This window comes from Mchenga conophoros, linkage group LG3, assembly GCF_057382185.1.
Source record: "Mchenga conophoros isolate Kocher_MC1m ecotype Shallow Benthic linkage group LG3, M_conophoros_male_GT1.1, whole genome shotgun sequence".
In the NCBI taxonomy this organism is placed as follows: Eukaryota; Metazoa; Chordata; class Actinopteri; order Cichliformes; family Cichlidae; genus Mchenga; species Mchenga conophoros.
In genome coordinates this window covers 37,201,344-37,218,195 of record NC_140528.1, presented here as the reverse complement: position 1 = coordinate 37,218,195, position 16,852 = coordinate 37,201,344, and the positions used below count along the sequence as shown (strand labels likewise).

The following is a 16,852-nucleotide window of genomic DNA, read 5'->3' as shown; positions in this document are numbered from 1 at the left end:
AAAACATCCTGCAAATTCATAAGCTGTATTACTTGTGGGGTCAAAACCGTCCACAAAATACGGTCCAACCCTCTGTTCGCCTCCTCTGAGAGCATGTTTTACCACTTTGTTGGTGGTGTGGGACACATATTGAAGCCATTCAATAGAGACGTTAGAAAACGTCTTGTTCTGCTCAACGTATGCCCCTTCATACGTGAGAGCGAGCGCGTCTCTAGGCAGAAACAGCGTTTTATACACACCCATACTAAATGCAGCCAGGGTGGTATACATGAATGGATCAACTTGAGTACAACCCAGTAGCGTGTCACGATAAATGATGCATGCTTTACGCAGGACATCAACATCGTTAACACAGTAACGCCTGAGTTCAGCCTGAAAATCAAAGGGATTCTGTGAGGCAACCTGGTACCATTCCATGAATCGCACCTTATCGCTTTCAGACATGTGCTCATAGCCGTAGAAGGAGGGGTCTGGGTACGGGCCCACATAACGCTCATTATCCCTCGTATTAAACCTGTGTGGGAAATGGCCCTTCTGCAGGTCTTGAAAACCTAAAGCAGAGGGTATTTTGGCAAGGCCCATGGGCAAAAAGCTGAACGAATCAATCCACCGCTGGTCATAGTCCCTGTCATGCATTAAAATCACACGGCTGCCGCTCATTATGACACTAGGTGTTATGCTCTGTCTGACAAAGTACTCGAGGAGTATGTAGTTATCAAAGCCAGATGCATTATGTGCTATGAAAGTGTACCCACGAAACCTTGGGCGTCTGTAATGCTGCACAAACGCCTCCACACACTTTAATGTATTAAATGTGAACTTATTGCCCTTCAGATCAGACGCACACACAAAGTTAGCCTCGTGTTTACCGTTGTGGTACCGCGTCTCAAAATCATATAAAATGTATTTATCGTTAGGCTTCTGTTTTTCAACAGGCTGTATGAAACACTGATGGTCGGAGTCTCCTGCTAATTTAGGTTCGCGGCAGTGCTCGCATCTAGGCTGCGCACATTTGTGTGGCAATTTCTTGGATTCTCTATATGTGGTGCCACAGTGCATGCAATGTTTCATATTATCACAGGGGATCATGTTGTGTTTTAATTCAGGTAATTTGTGTTGTTGGTAACAGTGTTGTGATTTGCAGATGCGGTTACAGTCGCTGCATTTCACTGTGGGTCCCCTGTGGTGTTGGCAGAGTGTGTAACATGTGTTACATCTATGTTTACAGCTGTGCTGTAATGGTGTATTATATATACTGTAACAGAAATTACACACATAGGACCCCCCCAAAAAAGCGGTCGGGTTTAAAATCAGGTGGTAATGTTGATTATGGAGATACATCATCAACGTGTTAGGGTTTGGCTCTTCATGTGTGTAAAAACATTCCAGGCGTTTACGCCCTTCTGTGTGGTAATAGATTACAATCTTAATGTTGAAGTGCTTCTCAAATTTACCGACATCAGAGAATGATACTTGCTGTGTGTCGCATAGACCTACTTCAGCATGCATCTGTTTAGCTGTAGCAAGTTTTTCATGCTCAGAGGATGATGAGTTTAATGAATGTGCTATGCATAGGGAGAAGCACAAATTGTTGTTTGTGTTGTTTGGTGTGTATAAATGTCTGCCTTTCTTTGAGAGAATCTCATCATAAGGTATGTGCGCCAGTCTTAAGCGAGACCCGCCACTACTGTTCTGAGCTACCGTGACAATAAACTCTAATTCATCATCACCGATAGATTCATCATTACTCTGCATAACTTGTGCAATTTGATCGAGAAACAGCTCCGGATCATACCGATCATCAGCGTTTAAAACAGCCTGAACATCTGAAGCCAGCGAGGGGCCACGCAGGACCACGTTTAGAACACTGCCCTGTTGGGATCCCGCCACAGCTCTGTCTATCACATTGGCTAAGCACTCGCGCACTCGTGCCGGCACTTGTTCTGGATGATCGAGACTTATACCCCTAAAATCAAGGCGTTCACGCAATTCGCGAGCATTAAAATTAGGTATCTCTCTAATGTGCGACTGAGAGCGACTGCCGGACCCAGACTGCACAACGGGCTCAATTACAGCAGTATCTGTTTGTGAGAAATTTACAATGATTGAGGGGGTGTGTTGTGTTGCAGCATCACCACCGGAGCCCGGACACGCATGTGTGGTTGAAGTAATAGTAGAAGCGGTAACAGGCTCAATAACAACTGCAGTAGCTGCAGCAGAGGTGACCCGGCTAGAATGTGCATCAGACGCAAAATCACCAGCAGCACAAGCTATATGGTTAGCATCAGTAACAGCAACGGCCCGAGCAACACCTGCTGTACTATCACTATTATTAGCAACAATAGCCCCATCAGCAATAGCAGACGTAGGAACAGTCTGACAAGGATGTGTATCAGATGAGGATGATGCTGCTGCACTACTAAGTCTTGCATGCAAAACTTGGCATTTGTTTACTATTTGCGCAGCCCACTGGTTATAAGCCTCAAAGTCAAACCATTTAGCTCGAGTGGAGGTACCATCATTGTGTTTGAATAATTTACGGGGTGGGTCCATGGTGTGGATTTTAAAAGTCAGCGATTTAAAAAGCGGGTACTAATGAGATCTAATAAACCCCAGGTACTGTTTATTGCCTGCCGGGTACTATTTAGACCACCTGCAATTTCATGCAAGTTGCCCTGTGCTGCTTCTTGATGTTGATTGAGTTTAGTGACTATTTCTTGTAAGCCCTCCTGTACTGCTTGTTGAAACTGGTTGAGTTTAACTGCTATTTCTTGCACATGCCTCTGTACTGCTTGTTGATGTTGGCTGAGTTTAGCATCGATCAAAGATAGGATATCATTTTTTGAAGCTATATGACTCTGTTCAGCAGGCTGAGCATGTGGAAGCTTCATGTAAGCATCATACGCCGCTGATATTTGAGAGTCTGTTATGCCATCTTCTTCGAAATCTATGTGTGAATCAACGCTATTTCTGACACATTCTGGGGTGGTGGGTATATGAACTAGATCAAAATCTGATATACTGTACTCAAAAACATCAGAGAAATCGCGAGGTAGCCACTCACTCGGGGGTGTTGCAGGTTCGCTGATGAAGATCGGTTCTGACTCTCCACTGTTGCACAAAGCTCCAGGTTTTTGTTGTTCTGGGAGGTCGATACTGCTTAAACATTCCAAAAACGTCTGGAATCGTATGGTGTCCTGATCATTATGAGGAGGGGTGCTGTTCTGCAGTCTGTGAAGATAGATAGACATGTGTTAAAACATATTATACATGTACCCATTTCAAACTGAATAAGCGTGTCTCCCTCTCTCTCTTTTTATCTAATTTATATATGCCTATGCTTACCTTGTAGTGTGCGTTATTCGGGATGGTCCTGCTTCTCCACACACCCGGTTCTCTGGCGTGGTTCTGTATGTGTAAAACGGTCAGTTTAGAACATTTGTAATTGTTTAAACCCCTTTAAAAAAAATACACAACTATACATCCCGTTGTATACACACCTGATGTAAGGTTGGGCTCTGTGGTAGCGGTGTCTGAATGTTTTCCTGCTCAGTTTGTTAACCCTGGAACAAACAAAAACGTTATTACATAATTTAAAACAATCGCTAGTTTAAAACATACATACGTTTAAAAATCCAGTAATGCTGTACACACCTTGTGCCTGTTAGAGAACTAGTTCCAGCTGTAAAAGCGCCCGTTTCTAAAGAAAAGGGTCCTGGGCCGTTCTCCCGAACTCCTAAAAATTAAGCTTTTGTTTTAGGAAAAAAAATAGTTTGAATATCCTATAATATGTTAACATAACACTTTTTAAAAATCCAATAATAGGTTTTGTTTTACTTACCGTTTACGATGTCCATGTTATAAAGAACGATGTTAGTGTTGATGATCGCAAAGAAAATGGTGTGCTCTGCAGCGAATCTTGAGGCGTAAATGGCTCAGGGTATCGGGCTCTGAGCATGTTTTTTTTATATAGGGTGGGTGTTTCCAAAAAGAAAGGTATGTCTCCAATCAATTTAAATGAGACCCTACAGGGCTTTTGTCTTCTCAAGGAATTACAAAGGAGCCGATACTTCAGACAATAGGCGGGGTCGCCACCCGACTGGTACCACCTGCCCCATTTACCTTGTCGAGGAATTACAAAAAGAGCCAATACTGGCCACTTTAAACAATAGGTTGGGCCCTTGTTCGCATGGTACTCTCAACAACTAAGTGATACCCGCGGTGGGCTTTTACAATCCTGAACAAATTCAAACAATTAGCCAGCTGTTGAAAAGTTGGAGCGGGTCTGGGCGACTGGTTTTAGAAGTATCACTGTAGCGTTTATTTTCTAAAGGGCTGAATGTTATTTGCGACTATCTGTTGTGTTAAAAACTACTCTGAAACCATGAAACCACTTACAGAAGAAATGGCCCGTTTGATCCGTTTTTAAATAAATAAAATGCTTGCATCGGTGCAAGGTGTGACACCAGAATCACAAAATGAGTGTATTTAAAAGACGATTAGTTTGAAAAGAGCGATACTGGCTGCTTTGGGGGAAAAGGTGACATTGTGTGCAGCGTGTTTTAGAAGTATCACTGTAGCGTTTATTTTCTAAAGGGGTGAATGTTATTTGCGACTATCTGTTGTGTTAAAAACTACTCTGAAACCATGAAACCACTTACAGAAGAAATGGCCCGTTTGATCCGTTTTTAAATAAATAAAATGCTTGCATCGGTGCAAGGTGTTGACACCGGAATCACAAAATGAGTGTATTTAAAAGACGATTAGTTTGAAAAGAGCGATACTGGCTGCTTATAGCATTTATTTTCTAAAGGACTGAATGCTATTTGTGACATTTACTGTGTTAAAAACTAGCTGGCTGGCTTTGTCTCACTCTTAGTTCAACATTCCGAAATCCCGATTTTTAAATAAAATGATCGCATCAACCCTGGAAAGAAACCCCAGTAGATGTGTAAAAACTAGTTAAATTAAAACTAGGGGTTTGATTAAATGAAACGCTTGTGAACATGCTGACATCACCCATTCAGAAGAAATTCCCATTTGTGCCATTTATAAAATAAAATGCATGCCTCACCGCAAGCTGAGACATTGTCAGATTTAGAAAATTAGTGTGATTAAAACACTATTACCAACACTTTTGACTAGAGCACACCCTCTTTGTTAAGGCGCACTGTGAACCAAAACAGCTTCCACTCCGCCAAGAATGAAACAAGAAACAAAGAATTGCTTTTAAGAACACATGCATAACTGAATGTTGCGATACACCTAAGTGAAAAAATAGTTTAATTAAAAACCCTATGGTTTGATTAAATTAAAACCCCGTTAAAAACACATAAACTCATATAACCCCTCTGATACCCTGTGGTATTTCCACACCTGAACACGCATGCGCACACACACACGAAACTGGTCAAATCGGTTTGGTTGGCCGCCATCTTGGACTAGTGCCATCGAATTACTGAACGCGCATGCGCACACGCACGAAACCGGTCAAACCGGTTGTCAAACCGGTTTGGTTGGCCGCCATATTGGACAGGTGCCATCGTATTACTACTTACAATATTGTAAATAAAAGATTACAGGGGCAGGGTGCCTTGTTTTTGTCGATAAAGCTTTTCATGTCCTTAAAAGTGCTATTTTTTCTCCTGCTTAAAAATTTGGTTAGTGACAGTCCCTGGATAAGCAGAGGAAGATGGATGGACTAAATTTGCTTAGTCCATCCATCTTCTATAGAGCTGAGGTGTCAGATTCTGTGTAATATTATGCCACAATCCTGTGAGGAATCAGGATGATTTTGTTGTGTTTTACGCTTTGGAGGGACAAAATAACGTTAGGTCTGCTGGATTAAAAAATTATTTTGTGAGATCATGCTTATGTGAAACTAGTGGAGACGTTTCTACATAATACACACAGTTTGGACACAGCTTTTCATTTTTACTTCTTTTTACTTTATTTTTACTTCTTTATTTTGTAGATTGTTACTGAAGGCACCAAAACTCTAAATGAACACGTGTAATTTTGTAGTAAAGAAAAAAGAATGAAATAACTATAAATAAATATGTTTGGTTATGTTTATGTTATATTTTTTTAAATAGTCAACCTTTGCTTTGATCACTGCTTTGCACACTCTTGGCACTCTGTTGAGGAACTTCATGAGGTATTCAGCTGTGTTAAGGAAGAAACGCTTTTATAAGGTTTATGTTCAGCAGTCATTGATCAATGATTCCTCTTCCTGATTTGTTTGCTTGGTTTACATACCAAGCAAACATACTTTATATACATTAAAGTATATGTTCATATTTTACTCTTAATAGGAAAAGAACAAAATGTACTACTCGCTCTGTCTCTAGAAACAGGAAGTTCACCCTGTGACATTTACCGCGAGAGATTAACACACACACACACACACACACACACACACACACACACACACACACACACACACACACACACACGTATGCAAAATTAAAGGAAACTGCTATGCTTGTTTCACCCTGCTTACTATAAATAAAGACAAACTACTGCAGTTCGGTGTGAGTGAGTCTCTCTCTGAGCTCTCACCCGTGCAGCACGTTAACTGTCTCCAAGTGTCTCAGTGTTGTTTATTCACCTAACTGTTTGATAACTGTAAATCTCTAACAACCTGAAATATTATTGTTATTATTATCTTAAAGTAATATTATTATTGCTTCTAGGCTGGACTAATGTAGTTCATTATTATCAGGATGTCCTAAAAACTAACTCCAAAGGCTGAGTGAGTTCTGAACAACCAAAAAGCTCAATCAGACCAATGTTTTGCCACTAAGCAACATCCTCCAGCAGAACTCTATGTATCAGGTTGGTCCTGATGCACAAACATGTTTTAGATGGACTCAGCGGTTTAACATTAAGCTGTTATTATGAAAGAAAAAAAGTTTTGCTCTGACAGCTTTTCTGAGAGATCTAATAAGATCCCAAACACATTGACCTCTTTGTAGAACATTATTAAATAAGCATATTATTTAACCTTTTAAACATTTTAAACACTGGGTTGTGAATAGAAGATGGAAAAACAAAACAACTAAAACAAAGAGAAAAAAGCTACGCAGCACACAAACTCTGGAAAGGGGACCTTTATGTCACTGAGCACATTATTATGTATGCATTAACAAATAACAACTTAATAAAGATATTACACTCTTAATTTGTCGTTCTGTCACGGCTGGGGCGGCAGTCGTGTGGAGGGTGAGAAAGGAGGATCCAATAGCAGACAATGGCGGAGGTGCAAGTGGGTTTTATTTACAGTGCACAAAACCAAGGTGTGGGCAGAACCGAACATAAACCTAAACTGGGAAACCTAATGCAAAAATGGAGGACATGAAGCGAGGAGCAGAGAGACACGAAGAAACATGGAACAGTGCAGACTACACGGGAGGTTCACAGAGAAATACAGACGACGCCACGAGAAGCAGACACCAACTATAAATACACACACCAGGTAATCAGGAAATGGCACACAGGAGGGGACACAGCTGGAACTAATGGGCATAACGAGACAGGGGAGAGGTAAAACTGAACACACTGACATGTGATATGAACTTTCAGAATAAAACAGGAAACAGACACAGAACCAGACAGGACACTGAACTTGACAGGCAGACTCATGAGCAGACACAATAACACCATGGACAGACAGAGGGAACACAGAGAAGTGGGAGCAGGCAGGCAGAGAACAGAAAACCTAACAAATGGCAAAATCACAACAGAATACACACTCTGAATGAACAAAAGCATAAGGAAACACAAAACACTGAGTCCTCAGACTCAGGACCATGACAACTCTAAAGCAATAGGTAACCCAAGTTGTTTCAGTACCTTGCCATTCCGGGTTTCTAAACAGTTCCAATATCTTGGAATAAATGTCACTCAGGATTATTGTGGTTTATTTAAACACAATCTCTCTAAACTATATGATGAAACCAAAAATAACATAGACAAATGGATTAATCTACCAATTTCACCAGCAGGGAGGATAAACATTGTTAGAATGAATATTCTTCCCAAATTCTTATTTTTATTTCAGTGTATCCCTATTGTGATTAATAAAGCCTTTTTTAATAAATTAGACTCCTTAATATCCTATTTCATATGGAACAGAAAGAATCCAAGAATCAAGAAAAGCTACCTGCAGAGACCGACATGTCAGGGAGGGATGGGGTTACCATGCTTCCGTCTGTATTATTGGTCATGTAATGTTCGTTCCATGTCGTTTTGGTTGCGGACTAAGGGGGCCGACTGGACAACGATGGAGAATGAAAGCTGCTACCCCTCCTCATTAGAAGCTGTGATCTATTCAGCTCTCCCTATCCCTAAACGTGACTTTAAAAATCCTGTAGTCTCTCATACAATTAAAATCTGGACACAGATAAGGAAACATTTCGGGTGGAAGGAAGCTTCCATACTAACTCCACTCATGAATAACGCATCATTCGCACCATCACTCTCAAACATTTAATTCTCCAATGGAACCACAAGGGGCTGCACTCAATAAAGGATTTATTCATCAACAAGGTTTTTCCCACATTCCGGCAACTGCAAGAAAATTTGACTTGCACAGTAATGACTTTTTCAAATACTTACAGATCAGAAGCTTTGTAGGGAAGCTTTTTCCATCTTTTCCAGGTCGGCCCCCAGACTCTGCCTTAGATAACTTATTTCAGTTTGATCCACTCAAGAAAGGACTAATAACAAAAATTCACAACGCTTTGTCACAACTGGATGGAACTGTCACACTTGACTATCTGAAAGAGGCCTGGCAGCGTGACCTTGGTACGAGAATTACAGACAATCAATGGAAAAAAGCCCAGGAAAATGTACACTCTTCCTCTGTTTGCATTCGTCATGGACTCTTACAGTTTAAAGTGCTACATAGACTCCATTTATCAAAGTTGAAACTGTCAAAAATGTTCCCCAACGTAAACTCGTCCTGCAAAAGATGTAAACAGCAACCTGCTTCACTGGCACATATGTTTTGGACTTGTCCCTGTATAACAACATATTGGAATAATGTCTTTCATATCTTGTCTAAAATTCTAAAAAAAACACTTAATCCAGACCCAATCTGTGCTTTATTTGGAGTGAAGCCGGTTGTTGTAGACCTATCAGCCACCCAAAATAATGTGATACGTTTTGTGACGCTGCTGGCACGCCGTTTGATTCTATTAAACTGGAAACAAAAGGTGCTTCCTACCACATCAGCGTTAATACAAGATGTATTGAGACACTTGCAGCTGGAAAGAATTAAACTCCTACTAAAGGGGAGGTTGGAGGAATTCCATTCAACCTGGCAACCTTTTATAGATTTCTTCAATACTGTACAGATATAAATGGTCACTGAGCCTTATTGGTAGTTCGATAAATAGCATCCTCTGTCCAACGTTGTTTGTTGTTGCCTTTTTTTGTTGTTGTTGTTGTTTTGTTTTTACTTTGTTTTTTCCTATTGTATATATGCAATCATTTATATTTGAATCTTAGTAGCCTTTATGATAAAGAACACTGGAAAACCAAATAAAGAGATTTGAGAAAAAAATAAATAAATAATGTTTTTATCTGAAGAGTACATAAATATCTGGTTTCAACTGTTTATTTGATGATTGTCAGGACAAAGAGGGAGAGAGAGGAACAGAGAGAGGAACAGCGAGAGAGAGAGAGGAACAGAGAGGGAGAGAGAGGAACAGAGAGGGAGAGAGAGGGAGAGAGAGGAACAGAGAGGGAGAGAGAGGAACAGAGAGGGAGAGAGAGGAACAGAGAGAGAGAGAGAGGAACAGAGAGAGAGATGCAGAATGAGGACAGAACAGAGATGAACAAGAGCAGGTGAGACACACATGTTAGTCAAATGGTTGTTTACCAAAAGTATCACTGTATCACAGGTACTCATGTTTCTTTTTAGGTTTGCTTTTTTTCAAATTCTGTATTTATTAAGTTATGCAGGCTTGTTTGCACAACAAGGCTAAATAATTATATAAAATTTTCCATCCATCCATCTTCATCCGCTTTGTCCGGGGCCGGGTCGCGGGGGCAGCAGCCTAAGCAAAGAGGCCCAGACCTCCCTCTCCCCAGCCACCTCCTCCAGCTTATCCGGGGGAATACCAAGGCGTTCCCAGGCCAGCTGAGAGAGATATAATCTCTCCAGCGTGTCCTGGGTCTGCCCTGGGGCCTCCTCCCGGTGGGACATGCCTGGAACACCTCACCCAGGAGGCGCCCAGGGGGCATCCTTGTCAGATGCCCGAACCACCTCAGCTGGCTCCTTTCGATGTGGAGCAGCAGCTGCTCTACTCTGAGCCCCTCCCGGATGGCCGAACTTCTCACCCTATCTCTAAGGGAGAGGCCAGCCACCCTTCGGAGGAAGCTCATTTCTGCCGCTTGTATCCGCGATCTCGTTCTTTCGGTCACTACCCACAGCTCGTGGCCATAGGTGAGGGTAGGGACGTAGATCGACCGGTAAATTGAGAGCTTCGCTTTTACACTCAGCACCCTCTTCACCACGACGGACCGGTGCAGCGTCCGCATTACTGCAGCTGCAGCCCCAATCCGTCTGTCGATCTCCGGCTCCCTTCTCCCATCACTCGCGAACAAGACCCCGAGATACTTGAACTCCTCCACTTGGGGCAGGAACTCATCCCCGACCCGGAGTGGGCACTCCACCCTTTTCCAGCTGAGAACCATGGCCACAGATTTGGAGGTGCTGATCCTCATTCCCGCTGCTTCACACTCGGCTGCGAACCGTTCCAGTGCGAGCTGGAGGCCCTCACCCGATGAAGCCAACAGAACCACATCATCCGCAAAAATCAGAGATGAGATTCTGAGGCCACCAAAGTGAAAGCCCTCCGCCACTTGGCTGCGCCTAGAAATCCTGTCCATAAAAATTATGAACAGAACCGGAGACAAAGGGCAGCTAGTCGAACCTCGAATATAAAATTTTCTGAATCTAAATATTGTACTTTGGTAGAATTAAAAAATAAGTGTAGTGCAGGTCTATGATGATTTTTAGTTCTACTATCATCTAGTTCTGATTGTGGTTCTGTCTTGGTTAAGTCCTCAGTAGTCCTGGTTTTGAACTGTTGTAGTCCTGTTTTAATTCTGGATCAGTTCTGGGTCTGGTTGAATTGAGGTTTAGTCCTCGTGTCTTGATGCAGCCCCGACCTTGTTCTGCCAGAAGCAGCACAAGTTTAAAAGAATAAAAAGTCACTGATGGATATAAAGGACATTTTATCTGTTCAGTCTCTTCATATGTCTCATGTTCACATGTTCCATATCTTAACTGTGTGTAGCAACAACAGATAACACACATGTGTGGGCCTCATCTGAGCTCTGACACATGTAGCTCAGTGACAGCACTGTCTCTCTCTGCCTCTCTGTCTACATGGCTGTGAACAAAAATATAAACACTGAGGCTTCAAAATGCAGCATCTACAACACTGTCACTCTGCCTCCACCATGGAGACAGTCTCCATGGTGATGAGTACAATTGGCAGCTGAAACTGTTGTGAACTTCTCCATGAGTCATATTTCCTGTTTCAGAGCTGCTGATTGGCTCTTTGGGCCCTTTACCTTCAGGAGGTCATGGACGAAGCACTGAAGTCGTTCATCACGTAAAAAATATTTTTAGTTTATAATAATTTGATGAATAATAAAATATTAATAAAAACTGGAGGTTTTTTTAGAACTTAGATTTTAAGCTATTTATGCCTTTTTTGCTGCTCTTTTTTAAACTTATTCCCTTTAAACTGTATTTATTCTTTTTAAAATATATTGGTTATTGCACTGTAGAGGCTGCTGAGGAACAGTATTTCGTTTCAGGCTGTGTAACACGAAATGACAATAACCAATAAAGTCTTGAGAGCTGCCATCATTGTTCCAGCAGGAGGCAGTTGTTGTGAATTTTAGCACTACGGTTAGCATTTACAGGATATTGTTTTGTAGTGATATTATACAGGAAAACTGTTACTCAATAAGGCCCATTTACTAGTTGTCTTTCTCTTTCTATGTGACCCAAGAATTAATGTGTAAGAATCACAGGCTGGTACCTCAAGGTTGAAAACACCACAGAGATCACTTCCTTACTCCCATCCTCCCTTCTTTATCTCTTAGAAAAGAGCTTGTTAAAGGCCAGGTGGTTTGTTTCAGACTTCACTAATGAAAGAACTCTGTATTCTATGTCTAGGAGTGTATTTTTGCTGGGATGATCATAAATTGTAGCTGAACTGATAAACTACACAAAGGATACTTCTTTGCTCAGAGGGCAGGAAGACGTTTCCTTATTTGGTCTGTACCGGTTTGAACTGAGGATCTGCTGACACACGAACCTTTTTCCTCTATATAAACTGTTGTATGATAACATTAGACTGAAGATTCTGTGACTTAACAAGGCTCTTTATGTTAACCGTTATTTTCTCTTGCCTTGTCAACTCAAGATTTATGGTGTGAAAGTAGATGCTAAGGTTGGAGGGAAAACACCAACAAATCACTCTTTTGCCTATCACTCCCTTGCAGAAGATGTTTATGTTAAGACCATCTGGGTGTGTCAGAACTCAGGATGTAGGAGACCTCTGTATAAGATTTATAAGCCTTGAGAATGCATCTGTAGAACAAAGGATTCCAACTGTCGAAGGACACCACCCCACCCAGTGGGCAGGGTCTGAAACTTGTTGTCTGCCTATAAAACTGCTGCACAAAAGAATAAACTTTGAGTTAGTTTGGGATGACAATCTAGAACAGTCTTCTTGTTCTTCCAAACTGCTCCCGGTACTCCGGCCGGTACCGTAATTAACCGTTGATCATGCTTGAGAATATTTTGATTTTGTTATAGGTTAAAGGATGAACTCTGATGATCCCAGCCCACGCCTCAGAGAAACCCAGAATGGAGTTTCTTACAATTTGGTGTCAGAAGTGGGATCCGCTGACGAAGGTAAATACGTGTCTTTTTATTTTATAAGACTGTATTATACCTTTCTCAGTGATCGATAGATTAAGAAATGGGATATGCTGACGAACTTTCCTTAGTGGCCCAAATTATAAATGGGATACACTGACGAATCTTCCTTAGTCCCCGTATAAAGTGTAAATTAAAAAGTGACACAGGAAGTTGCCTGTTGTTTTGAAACGCATGCTAAAAAAGCGAGAAGTTGCTCGTTAAGTGAGAAGTTACTCACCAAAAAGACACAGGAAGTTGCCTGTTGTTCTGAAAACGCATGCTAAGAAAACAAGAAGTTGCTCGTTAAGTGAGAAGTTGCTCACCAAAAAGACACAGGAAGTTACCTGTTGTCTTGAAACGTACGTTAAAAAGTGAGAAGTTGCTCACTCAGAGAGAGCTAGCAAATAATTAAATTAACCTCAGATGTGCCATCCTTCAAGTGTGTAAACTCTACGTAGAAGAAAAAATGAGTGTGAATGTGTCTGACGTCACGGTGTTTTTGTGCGCTGTGTAAAAATAATTGTTTTTGATTGTGAGAGCGGTGATACTGCAGGTCACCAGCTATTAAAAAAAAAAAATACAAACAAAAAAGAGTGAAAAAGAGACAAAATTTACATTGTAGATGAAAAATAATTATAGGAAAAAGGTTTTGTGTTGATCAGCCAAAAAAAAACAAAAAACAACTATAATCTCATTTTATGCTTTTAAGAAAGGACTGTTCACAAAAACAGAGAGAGAGAGAGAGATGTGTGTTGATTAAGCAGTGATGATAATAACGAACATGTCTTTAGTTTGTCACTTTCAGGTGAAAAACAGACCTGAATCAATTTTCCACATGCAGCGGTCGGACGAAAATTTATAGTTTAACAATTGGAAACGTTCAAGCACGATCTGTCTCAAAACTCTCACTCTTACCTGAAAAAAAACCTGATCAGCAGCGGCAGTATCGGAGCAGAGGCTGAAGAAGCAATCTAAAGAAGCAGCAGAAGAAGAAAGCAAACCCATCTTCCTATCTGATTGGATGAATTCCACAGAGGGGCGAGCAAGATGGCGACATGAAGAGGAGTTTTTGTTCGAGCTCTTAGCACGAGACACTTATTTGACGTCTTTCTGGCTTTCGGGACTTTTTTTGGAGATCAGCGCGCTAAGCTTGCTGGATCTGAGGCCAGGTTCTGCGGCGGCAGCATGTCGAAATATTCAGAAAGGACTGAGTGACTCGGCAAGCCACATGCGGCTAGCATGCTGGCTAGCGACCATAGCTACATGAAAGGAATGGACCCTTAATGATGCGCTCAACGTGCCGGCGCTGTGGTGGGAAAGGCTCCATCATAAACTCGCCCTGTGCAGAGGTTCAGGCCAAGAAGAAGACGACGGCTTCCAAGCCGAAGAAGGTCGGCCCCAGCGTGGGCGAGTTGATCGTGAAAGCCGTGGCCGCTTCCAAGGAGCGCAACGGCGTGTCCGCAGCCGCTCTCAAGAAGGCTCTGGCTGCCGGAGGCTACGATGTGGACAAGAACAAGGCCCGTGTCAAGACCGCCATCAAGAGCCTGGTGGCGAAGGGCACTCAGGTGCAGACCAAGGGCACCGGGGCCTCCGGATCCTTCAAGATGAACAAGGCTACTGAGACCAAAGCCAAGACGCCCGCCGCGGCCAAAGCCAAGAAACCGGCAGCAGCTGCTAAGAAGTCACCCAAGAAGGCAGCAGCAGCACTTCAGCCACTAGCACAAAGTCAACCGCATCAGAGGACAATAGAATGAGAGTGGTGAGAACACAAATTTTGTTATTTAATGTGAGAAATTAAAATTTGGGGTAAAAAAACCTGGGAAAAGAAAACTGACTGCTTAAGTGGGAAAATTGAGAAGGAGTCTGAAACACTGCAAAAATAGAAACATACAAAATCACACAGAACATGCATTAACCCTACTAATACAAACACAAAATAACTCATGAAGATTAGACATTTTAAGCATGAGTCTGTTTATCATCTTGTCCAAGTCACCTCGTGTGATGCAAAGACCAGTGGAACTCATAGCACATTACATGCTCTGCTGGATATGCAGCTCCACAGACATGCATTAGACCTGCCTAATAACACAAACACACATGCAATGAAAATTAGCTTGTTATCTTTCATCAGTGTTAAAATAGTGTCAATTTAGCAGACACTTGTTATCAAATACTGAATTTATCCAAAAAAAATTGACTCTCTAGGTTGCAGGACAACAATTTAACTTTTGTAAAAAAAGAAAAAAGGATCCTGGTTTGACCAATCAGTGATCAGACAATAAATTTAGTTGTTAATATAGTAAATTGGGAGAAGCTTCCTGCTTGATTGATGGAGCAAGTGATTTACTGTATGAGGGGAATTGTCTTTTGTGATAATATTTTGAACATGCATTTCTGTTGTCCTGTCAACTTAGTGGGTTAATAGCTGATATGCAAATTAGTTGATCGGTTTTAGATTAATGAAAGGTGACTGAATTCTAGCACGAGTGAATGAGATGTGTTGGAGTTTGTTGTGTGTTGAGTGGAGACTCTAAAACACTGAGTTTCCTGTTTTGATGTGCGAGTGAATCCTGTATCTAGATACACAACTCTGAATACGTCAGAACAAACTTTTTTATGAAGTGCATGACAGCATGTCACATGTTTTATGATGAAGGGAAAAAGGAAAACTAAATAAATCTGTGGCCTAAATGAGTGAAGAGCACAGACCTGGTGATTAAACTCATAGCTAATAAGACATTAGGATTATGTTGTGTGTTGTGCAGCTGATGGTTGGTTTGGAGTGAATCTAGCTGATGATTCTTCTCCTGTTGTGAAGTTGATGAGGAGTTTGTGTCATGACTTAACAAGGCCTTTTTATTTTGATACTTTTACAGTGCACTGAAAGTTTGGTTTGATAATCTTTGTTATTTTTCATTTTTATCTTTTGAACAGGCACTGATTTTGTTTGTCTATTTCTTTTCTTTAAGCAGATCTGCACGTCAGAAATTAAAAGTGCTACACGACCTGTCGAGAACGCCGTTACAAGTGACTTTTCTCCACATTAAAATGGGCTCAGGAGAAAGCCACTTATTTGGGACAATTATTAAATGAAAGTCCCTGTCCTAAAAAGGATTCAGCGATGTAATCCCATCTAAAGTTCTTTTTCTTTTTGAAATGACGTCATTTTGCTGAGAGTGGAAACTAAATGCGACGACAGGTTCCACTATCAGCAAAGAAACAAAGAAAGAATGAATGAATGGAAATAAAAACAAACAAACTGACTGACCGACTGGTAAAAGCTGACAAGACTTGACCACGACTCAAAGTTAATCTCCACCTAGACAGGACAAAAGGGTGGATGAATTTATGTGTTTCCTTTTACAGGAGCAGTAAGATGACAGCAACATTCGAGGGTGCATGATGATTTAACCTGTGAAATGCCACTTTCTCTGTCTGTGCATTTACCAAGGGTGCTATTCCCTACCTTGTGTTTAAATGTTCATTTGCTATTTTATCTAGGGATTGAGAGTAACGTAGTTTCTATTCTCTGTATGTCCTGTACATGTGGCAGAATTGACAATAAAGTTGACTTTGACTCAGAGATCACTGTGAGAAAGTGTGTACACACGTGCGCAGCGCTAACATTTGTATTTTTCTTTTCTACAGCATTACAGTTTTTCATGTGTTTGATCATGTGATTTATAAGAGGATTAGTTAATGTTTTTCCTACTACAGGATTTCTGAGTTTATATGTGAATGAAATTGTTTCCACAGCTAGGGATGGCTAGCTTTATGGTGTTTTTATGGCACCTCTGGAATGTGGATGGCCGACGCCTGCCCACCAGGATAATCAATGTGCATTGCTAATGTTTGTTTCTCTGAGAATGATGTGGAGGATTTGGCAGAAGCGGACAA

The 16,852-nt window shown here is 41.3% G+C and overlaps 1 protein-coding gene and 1 pseudogene across 1 annotated transcript in view; one reads left to right on the top strand and one right to left on the bottom strand.

Moving 5' to 3' along the window:
- The window catches only part of LOC146578481 (uncharacterized), a 91,206-nt gene that overhangs the window by 14,074 nt on the left and 60,280 nt on the right, over positions 1-16,852 (bottom strand). Inside the window, exon 4 of the mRNA XM_085267816.1 lies at positions 1,171-1,196. Coding sequence (XP_085123942.1) covers positions 1,171-1,196 — 26 coding nt within the window. The remainder of the gene's footprint in view (positions 1-1,170; positions 1,197-16,852) is intronic.
- Positions 14,236-14,706, top strand: LOC146578487 (histone H1 pseudogene; annotated as a pseudogene).